This window comes from Ruditapes philippinarum, unplaced genomic scaffold (assembly GCF_026571515.1).
Source record: "Ruditapes philippinarum isolate M1 unplaced genomic scaffold, ASM2657151v2 ctg443_1_1_1_1, whole genome shotgun sequence".
Lineage (NCBI taxonomy): Eukaryota > Metazoa > Mollusca > Bivalvia > Venerida > Veneridae > Ruditapes > Ruditapes philippinarum.
In genome coordinates, this window is record NW_026856675.1 from 149,177 (window position 1) to 160,076 (window position 10,900).

The following is a 10,900-nucleotide window of genomic DNA, read 5'->3' on the forward strand; positions in this document are numbered from 1 at the left end:
TGTAGGAAAAAACAAATTTTTAAGGTACTATGCATCTAATTCTTGTCAACACATTCTCATATTACTTTAACCTTACGTAGAATATATTATAAATGAAGAAAATTATTAACATTGTAAACATATTTTTTCTATTTCTTTGTCAGTAACATTATGACATATATTTTCTATTTTTAGTGTGGGTTTTTCCGCAGAAGACGTCCAGAAGAACAGGCTTTCCTCACACCAGCAGCTCAAAATGGCGATTATAAACCGGTTCAATCTGGTGCACCAGACTCTAGATATCATTACATGTAGATTTGATAAGAGACTCGAATATAAAGTTATAATGTATTGATAGAGCTCTCTCCTTAATCCATACATGTGAACTTTTTTAGATTATCAAGTAGGAGATTTTTCTTCAAAAGAGGGAGATTTTAGAATTTGCAATAAACAAAGAAGGAAATTTTGACATCAAAATTAGGGAGATTTCTTTAATTTGTGAAAATACACCATATTTTAAGAAAAAACTTTGAAAATATGGCTGCAGAAAGTGGGAGTCTCCCGCTAAAAGTGGGAGAGTTCACATGTATGTTAACCATACCATAAAAACACTGTATGTCAACTTGAACAATGCTGAATTTTATAAACCCTGTGCCACAGATGTTGTTAATTGCTAGTGACAGCATTAGGGTTAATTAAACTCAGTATTGCAAGTGTGATACCTGGTGGTGATCATGTTTTATTTATTATGTAACACTTGTATGTAACAAAACCATTGATTTAACATTAAAACGACATGATATAATGACATCATTTATCTTCTGGTATTTTTGAGTTACATGCAAATTGTATTCTAGATATTCATTTAAATTAAATGTCTTGATGTTCATGTAAATTGAATTCTTGTTTTTCTTTGAATTTTAGACTTTTATGTAATTAAATTGGATTCTAGATTTTCATATAAATTAAATATCGAAATATTCATGTAAATTGAATTTCTAGATTTTCATGTAAATTGAAAATCTCGATATTCATTAAAATAAATTCCAGATTTTCATGTAAATTTGATGTATGGTAAAGAGGGAGCTCTATCTTTATATGCCAAATGTTTTAAACATATCCATGTCTTGTATTTATTTTTACATGTTTTGAAGAAAAATGTGACAATGTTTAAGAAAAGGAGATACACAATATCATGATTAATGATTTGCAGGTGCTCAAATCTTTGTTTATCTGATATTATAATTATATTTTAATTATCAAAAAAAATCCAAATACATGTCATTTTTTCATAGTGGTATTTTTTAGTATTTTTTTTAAGTTGAACGTAAATTATGATGCTAGAGTCAGTGAATATTTTTCATCTTAATCATCATATAAAAAATAATGAGAGAATTGTAAGAGAATAAAACTTAAGTCTTGAGATGGGACAACAGAAAAACTGCAGTAACTTGAATGAAATAAAGAAAGAGATACAACGGTTTTGCAATCAACCCTAGAATTGTATGCACTTCTAAGTCATCTGACTTTGATTTAAGCAAATATAATGTAATTTTGAAATATGTTTTAAGAGAAGATAATGACAGTTTCATTTCAAAGACTTGGGCCCAGGAAAGCACTTGTACCAGTAACTATGCCCCCATATAGAATGTGATATATAACATGTAAAAATGGTCTAAATTAAGAATGTTGTGCAACCATGTAGAAGTAGCATATATACACAAATTAGGCTGTTTCCATTGACTGTGTATACACAGCTCTGGGCCTGTGTAATACTTTTATACATTTGTATTTAAATGTATGTCTTAATAAGTGATTGAAATTTTGTTTGTTTTAGAAAATAACTTGACATGATTGGAATGGAGGCAGGTGACCATTTCTGTTATGTTTTTTAATAAAAAAAAAAAAGTGAAAAGTAATTTTACTATTTAATTATTTTTTTTTAGTTTTGATATAAAAAGTAGATCTTTGGTGTATTCAAAAGAATACTAAGTTTGGTTGTTTAAATTGTTTTGTATGATTTTTTTCTCGTAATATATATTGCTGATTTTTGAAAATATATATAAAGATTTATGAGAATGCGCTTTTAAATGATTGACACATGTAGCCTACCTATATATTGCAAGTTTTTTTGAATTGCTGAAATGTTGCCGTAAGATAGTTATAATTATTATTGAGAAGGCATGAATTTCAAGCTCTCAAGAATTAATCATAAATTACATGACCCCTGTATAATCCATCTTTATAAATTTACATCTCATGAATTCACACAAAACTCATGATTACAATAAAAATTCATGAAATTGTAAATCCCCTCAACCAACATGAATTCATGATATATACATTTTCATGAATGAAGTGAAAATTCATGAAATCATAAAACTCCTCCACCCCCATATGTAGTATTTGTATCATAAATTCACTTAAGCTCATGAATGCTATGAAAATTCATGAAATCATAAACTCCTTTACCCATTGTATATTATTTTTATCATAAATTCACTTAAAGGTCATGAATACAATGAAAATTCATGAAATCAGAAATTACTCCATCCCCATATATAGTATTTGTATCATAAATTTACTGAAGCTCATGAATACAATGAAAATTCATATGAATACAATGAAAATTCATAAAATCATATTCAAGAACTTTATACGCTAGGAGCAATAATGACTTATCTATGCCAGCAGTACAAGCTTTGAATTTTGAATAGCCCAGTTGAAGTTTTAAGGGATATTATTATTAAATACAAAAATTGAGTTACCAACAGTATTGAGCCTGGTCAGACTGCATGGATGTGCAGGCTGGCCTGGCTCTATACCGATGCCAAGAGACTGAGCACTTTAATCAACGTCCAGCAGTTGAAAGGTTCATATTATCATTGCAAGGTCCTAGTTTATGTTACAGTATTTTAATATCTTTAGTATCTTAATTATTTCATCAGCGGATAAACACATGTTTTTACATTGATTCATTGATATTTTGTATTTACTGTATATATATATATACATACATGTATATATTTACATCATCATATGCAGTCTTCAAAAGAAATGCTCCATTCACATTATTGTAGTATAATTAAATCATCCCCTCTCACATGTGCCATTAGTTCATTAGTTTTTTTTTATTTATTTGAACTATAAATTCACATGATCAACAAAAAGTTAAAGTTTACACTGACCTGGAAAATAAAAATGGAAGTTTTTCTTTAAAACAGCTGTTTTGTTTATGGAATTCTGGTTTAAGAGGTAATTTAACATAAACAAAATGAATATTTGGCCTAATAATGACACATTTTTTTGTTTTGTTTTTGTTTTCAATTGAAAGTGTTTCTTGATGTTAATTTTTTTTAATTTTATGTTCTTGCAAAATAGTTTTCCATTTTAGTTTTTAAAATTTATGCAAAGAAAATAAAATTTCTAGCCTGAAATAAACAATATGCCTAAGTTTACTTTATCATTTAGTGCCTTCATTTCTATGGAAACAAATATAATATGAACTGTTTTTATGTATATTTTATGCTATATATCCTGGACAGAAATTGGTCAAAGACCAAAACGTACAAAATGTTCGTCACCTTAGTTCAATAACGGGGTAACTCCTATTAAATTAAGAAGGACTTGCGCTTTTACTGCACTGAGGTGAGAATCATGCACCTCTGTGCAGTAACAGTTTAACTCCTATGAAATTATATAAGAAATTAATCCTTTATTGCACCAAGCTGACGACTGATGTACAGTAAACTAGTTAGTTTTACATGTTGTTATGTTATTATTATTTTCTAATTTTTGTTTTGCATGTTTGTAATTATTTTAGGTGTCCATGGTAATCATCATGTGATTGTTAAGCGAGCATTTTGTATGTTATAAATTATATATAACATCATGAAATTTTGCTACTTTTATATTGTGATTTTTATATATATATATGTATGAAAGTTTATTATGTATTTGAATAAATGCTAAATCAGTGACATGAAACAAGACACGCCTTGTCTGAGAAATTCTTTTTATAACCGTTTATTTATTCTATTTGAACATGATTTATATTAAGGGAGTTAACAATACAAGACTCAAATAAAACTTGTGATTATTTTTCTTATTTTCTAGCAATAATGTTCGATAAGTAGTTAGTCACTTGCTGTGTGAAATTCATAATTACTGGTTAGTTATCCAGAAAAGCTGGTTAACTGGATGACTGCAAAGATGAGCCAGAAAACGTGTTAAAAACCGGCATGAAACCAGACAAACAAACAGACGGACAAACAAACATTTTGTAATGTTATGAATATAAATGATAAAAATCATCTGTGATGATTATAAACTATAACCAGATTTTGTGCAATACTCAGCTATAACACAACTCTATGATTTGATTAGTTTTGAGCCCCTCCATGGCCAAACTTTTGTTGTCACTAAATGTTGAATCACAGAAACCTAATTGTTGCAGGTTTAAAACCTTCAAAGTATGAGAAAGTTTTTTATACAATATCATCACCTTAGTGCAGTAATGGGCCAACTTTATTAGAAATTCAATAGGAGTTAACCTTTTACAGCACTAAGGTGACAATATGTGCATTCTTGTTCCACAGAGGGGACTTTGAGGTCTACCTTGACCAGTGAAGCTGGAAAACAGCCATTTTATCCCTTAGAGAGTGTAAATGTGGCCATTCAGCCAACAACTAATGATATAAGTAAGAATTATAATTATGTGCACTTTTTTACACCATCACTTTAACAAGGTTGATGCAAAAACTACAGACAAATATAATTTCAAGTTTGATTTTCTAATAACAAAGATAGCTTTTCTAGTACATTAAAAAAAACACTTTTGAATGATACTAAAAAAACCAGTTTGATGTGAAACTGACATTAATTTTAGGTTAAAAAAGACATATTATTCACTTATATCTACTAAATTTCTATGAGAAACCCGTTATTTTTATTGTACCAATTCAGGGATATCGAAGATCAAAATAACATACCAGTATTGAAATATAGTGGTTTGTTTCATATTTCAGCAATTCAATTTGATTCTACAATATCAAGATAATATTTTGGCTTCTAAGATGTGTATGTCTGTGTCTTTAAATGCCCATTAAATCTATTTGCCAATTTTCAGGCTTGCATAGATACTATTGTTTCATTTATATCCGACATTAATTTTTGAGTTTTTTTATTTGGAATGAAATTATATAAGTTTTGTATTTATGTAAAACTTTGTTTTCATTAGAGGAGCTGAGACAGTTCATTTGACAATGTAATTATTGTATATTGTAATATTTCTACTACATGTTCAAATCCATAACTCTTTGACTATAAATCATTATATACTTTTTAGAAGCAAACTTTGGAAGACATCAAAACAGGAGTTCATTGAAAACATATTCATGGCTCTTTTAACATTTTTTTGGAGCATGGATATTAATTATTTATATATTTTACTTTTAATATACTTTGTACATTCACGGACCTTTATTGTCAATTAAGGTCTATGGTACATTGTACATTTAATATACTGTTTTAGAAGCAAACTTTGAAAGACTACAAAACAGGAAGTCCACTACTGTAGCATTTTTAGAGGGCACAAGTTCATTGCATGTTGGTTGATTTCCATTTCTCTTCATTAAGCGTGTATCAGTCCAAATTACTGAAAAATAATATGCCCTTCAAAAAAGCTAGAAAACATTTTCATTCTCATAAAAATTCTAGTATATTGTGTATAAATTTAACAACTTTTGGTTTCTTACAAAGTGTAGTCAGTGATACTTCTTTATTTCAAATTTGAATGCAGCACAGAAATACAGTCTGTATATTTCTGCATTATAAGCCCTCGAATGCAGTAAGTGGAATATTAAAACATCTCTTATACAACGTGGCAGTACACTTCCAACATGGGAGCCTTCAGACATGTAGAAAGTTAAAAAATAATGCAACCTTCAACATCAAAGTAAATGTCGAGATTTAGTGTTGAAACATTAAACTTGAATGTAATTTGGATAAATCATTGTGATAATATATGTGTTTATATAGTCATAATACATGTATGGAAAAAACTATGCATTTATTATTTTGGCGATTTCTTAGCAATAAATTATTATATGTTTATAAAATATGTTTGTTTTCTTTTTATGTCTTAACTTAAAAGGGGGAGCATGCTGTGATGGGGTGGTTCTTTGTCCGCCCATGTAATGCCTCAACACTTCTTTGTTTGACAATTAACTAGAAAAGTTCTTAGATTTAGTGTGGAATTTAACCATGACAAGTAGATGGCCTCCAATCGGTTTTTATGTCAAAGGTCACTATCGTCATGGCCTTGGCCTCTAATGTTTGTCAGGTCAATTACTAGAGAACACGGGCCTATAGTTCTAAGATTTGCAGGTGTTACGGTAGAGTGCAAACCTACCTTCATAACTGTAAGTACTACCTGTGACAGCTGAACTGTGTTTTTGTTAATTTAAAGCGGCTTACTGTGGAAAAGTACCAACATCTTTTTTTAGCTCACCTGAGCTTGCTCAGGGTGAGCTTTTAGGATCGGTGAATGTCCGTCGTCCGTCCGGCCGTCCACAATTACTTGTGAACACTCTAGCGGTCGCATTTTTGCCTCAATCATCATCAAACTTGGTCAGGATGCTTATCTAGTTGAAAGCTCGGATGAGTTCGAACATGGGTCATCTCGGATGAAAAACTAGGTCACAAGAGCTAAAAATAGAAAAACCTTGTGAACACTCTAGAGGTCACATTTTTGACCCAATCATCATCAAACTTGGTCAGGATGTTTGTCTAGGTGATAGCTTGGATGAGTTCGAACATGGGTCATCTCGGATGAAAAAGTAGGTCACAGGAGCTATAAATAGAAAAACCTTGTGAACACTCTAGTGGTCACATTTTTGAACCAATCATCATCAAACTTGGTCAGAATGCTTGTCTAGTCAATTGCTTGGATGAGTTCGAACATGGGTCATCTCTGATGAAAAACTAGGTCACAGGAGCTAAAAATAGAAAAACCTTGTGAACACTCTAGTGGTCACATTTTTGACCCAATCATCATCAACTTTGTCAGGATGCTTGTTTAGATAATAGCTCGGATGAGTTCGAATATGGGTCATCTCGGATGAAAAACTAGGTCACCGGAGCTATAAATAGAAAAACCTTGTGAACACTCTAGCGGTCACATTTTTGCATCAATCATCATCAAACTTGGTCAGGATGCTTATCTAGTTGATAGCTTGGATGAGTTCGAACATGGGTCATCTCGGATGAAAAAGTAGGTCACCAGAGCTAAAAATAGAAAAACCTTGTTAACACTTTAGCGGTCACATTTTTGCATCAATCATCATCAAACTTGATCAAGATGCTTGTCTAGGTGATAGCTCGGATGAGTTCGAACATGGGTCATCTCGGATGAAAAACTAGGTCACAGGAGCTAAAAATAGAAAAACCTTGTTAACACTCTAGTGGTCACAATTTTGACTCAATTGTCATCAAACTTGGTCAGGAAACTTGTCTAGGTCATTGCTGGGAATAAATCGAACATGGGACATTTCGGATGAAAAACTAGGTCACAGGAGCTAAAAAATAGAAAAAATCTTGTTAACACTCTAGTGGCTACTGTTGTGATCCAAATATTCTGTTAATTGGTCTGAAAGTTTGTTTTGATGATTTCTAAGTCAAGATCGAACATGGGTCATCTTGGATGAAAAACTAGGTCACACCGCCCAAATATGGAAAAACCTTGTTAACATTCTAGTGGTCACATTTTCGACTCAATTATCATCAAACTTGGTCAGGATGTTTGTCTAGGTAATTGCTTGGATGAGTTCGAAATCGCATGTGAAACTAGGTCACCGGAGCTAAAAATAGAAAAATCTTGTTAACACTCTAGTTGCTACTGTTTTGATCCAAGTATCCTGGAAATTGGTCTGAAAGTTTGTTTTGATGATTTCTAGGTCAAGTTTGAATATGTGTCACCTGGGTAAAAAACTAGGTCGCACTGCTCAAATATGGATAATCCTTGTTAACACTGTAGTGGTCACATTTTTGACTCACCTGTCATGAGACTTGGTCAGAATGCTTGTCTAGGTAATTGTTTGGATGAGTTTGATAATTCAGGTGAGCGATCTAGGGCCATCATGGCCCTCTTGTTTTTTAAACCACAACTACCACCACCACTGCGATTGCGAATCGTAAACAGAATGTCTCGAGATGGAATCTCATTCACGGCAAGGTCTTTTCTGATATTTTCATCTTTCAATGATAAGCCAGGTTAAAAGGTCAAGGTCACTGTTACTTGCAACAGCAAAACATAAATGCACCTCGACGAGTAAAATAATATGTCGGAGGTCGAGGTTTACAAAAGTACAGCTCGCTGTTTCTTGTCCGCTTTATGATGGCTCAGTCTTGATATTAACAACATATTCTATGTTGCAATTAAAGGATATGTAAAATGTTTGCCTATTTATCCTGCATGTGAAGATAAATAACGAAAACAAAATTGTTCATAAAAACGTATTTTTATTCAAAAATATATTTTTTAACAACTGGAAAAATGGAAAAACTTGTCTCACCGTAGGGAACGTGTTACAGTATCGCGTTTTTCGGTTACAGTATAGAATTTTCAAGATGGAGGGTTATTTATGGGAAGAGAGGTAGGTGATTTTTATTCAGGTCCATACTACAAGTAGTTTAGTTTCTAAAAGATGTTTTTGTGCTTTGCTTGTAAGGAACAGAATCCGATATCTAGTCATATATTTCTTCAGACCCTGCACCGCAGATTTATCTCTATTTTGTCTCATAAATGTGCAGATTTGACGGTTTAAAAATTTGAATCGAGAGACCAACGCATTTTTCTCCCATTCCGACATTATTTAAGCATGCCTAGATAAAGTAAATCTACAAAACGTTAGTCCTTTGTGTTTAGAAACGTTTATAAAAGTAAATGACCAGTTGAACCTATTTTCCTGTTGGTAAAATGCGTTTGAAAAAATAAACAATGTTACAGTATAGAGCGAGGTTAATTTTGAAGGGTTACAGCATAGACCTAGCGACTTTGATCCAACTTTGTTACAGTTTATACCCAGATTTCGGTAACAGTTTAGATACTTGCCAACTTTCAAACAAAGTTCGTGTATCCATTATTTTTATGAAATGACTCATACCTTTCTATTTAATACATTCTTGAAAGGTTGTATTACTTTTTTTCTTCAGCAGTAAAGTTATAATTTGCTATTTTTCTTACTTTAAAATTCAGATTGAGACTTTTTGCAGAATAAGTAATGTCCTAAGTAAGGACTGTTTTCACGACAACAACAGTAACTTTTATCGAATTGTATTGAGAGAAGAAAGATTATTGCTGAGAAGAAAGATTATTGCTTGATTTCATTACACATTATAATAATGCCTATTAGTAATAAAATAGAAAAAAATGAATCCTTAATAGAAGTTCAACACGGAAAACATGAAAATGTTGCAGAAATCTGTTCATGGACGGTAGTGGTAACTGCAAGCTACCGTCCACGCCTGCTAGCACCGGCTTCAGCAGAATTCACATTAAACATGAACTGGTACAGTTAAGACTTTTTAACATCTGTGGATGTGTTCATATGGCGGTTATCATGGAACATTCAATGTGACACGTTATTGCCATTCTATGAAAAGCGGCATATTACCCCCAGGTTAAAAATTGCGTGTGCCCTAAACGAGAATATAATGAGTGAAACTAAATAAAATGAAATTTTGAGAGGGGATCGGAGGTTATGAAGCCTGCATACCATAGGTAAGCTGTCAAAAGACACAATTAACAAGCAGGCAATACCCTCAGAATTATTAAACAGTATTTAAGTGAGCAATACTGCAACCTTAAATTTTATTTTAAGTTGGAATTTCCATCTACCATAATGTATTTTGTAAGTATTTAAAAGGGTTTGTTACGTTTGGCTTTCTTGGATTTTAAGTTTCAACGACACTGAGGTCATGTGAAAACATTCCTGCTTTAGTGTAAAGAAAGACCCCAGATGCCCTTTGTGAAACATTTCAGACACGAGCGGGCACCTGACTAGAACCACCGACCTTCCGTAAATTAGCTTGATAGATTCCTCACATACAAAGAATCAAAAGTCATGATTGGATTTCAACTACAGCTGCAGTAAATGAAAGATGATTTGAAGTCGACGGCCTTATCCCGACTCTGCCACTATTATGTACCTCCATCAGGCTCACTGGACTAGATATTGTAATTGTCTGACCTTAATTTATACTCTATAACTTTCAATATTATTTTCTTTTTCAGAAACATGAAAACTGCTATACAGGATGTCAAGTATTTACTGAGCGGATGAGATTGCACACACTTTTGTGCGACAGACGGACGAATTATAGCCATCGGGCCAATAAACTCACGGAGATTTAAAATTCTATGTAACATTCATACATTTTACCTAGTATATATAGAAAATATCGAAGTCTAAACTGTAACCGAAATCTGGGTATAAACTGTAACAAAATCGGATAAAAATCGCTAGGTCTATGCTGTAACCCTGCACAAATCACTTCGCTCTATACTGTAACATTGTTTATTTTTTCAAACGCATTTAACGAACAGGAAAATAGGTTCAACTGGTCATTTACTTTTATAAACGTTTCCTAACATAAAGGACTAACGTTTTGCAGATTTACTTTTTCCAGGCATGCATAAATAATGTCGAAATTGGAGAAAAATGCTTGGTCTCTCGATTCAAATTTTCAAACTGTCAAATCTGCATAATTATAAGACAATATAGCGATAAATCTGCGGTGCAGAGTCTGAAGAAATATATGACTAGATACCGGATTCAGTTCCTTACAAGCAAAGCACAAAGACATCTTTTAGAAACTAAACTACTTGTAGTATGGATCGGAATAAAAATCACCTACCTCT

The 10,900-nt window shown here is 32.2% G+C and overlaps 1 protein-coding gene across 6 annotated transcripts in view; it reads left to right on the forward strand.

Annotated features, from left to right (window-relative positions):
* LOC132747290 (integrin alpha-V-like) overlaps positions 1–5,714 on the forward strand; it is a 78,682-nt gene extending 72,968 nt beyond the window's left edge. For all 6 annotated transcript variants that reach the window (XM_060736622.1, XM_060736623.1, XM_060736625.1 and 3 more), the window contains one exon: positions 175–5,714. In XM_060736622.1, coding sequence (XP_060592605.1) covers positions 175–294 — 120 coding nt within the window. In that variant the 3' untranslated portion in view covers positions 295–5,714. The remainder of the gene's footprint in view (positions 1–174) is intronic.
* The last annotated feature ends 5,186 nt before the right edge of the window (positions 5,715–10,900 follow it).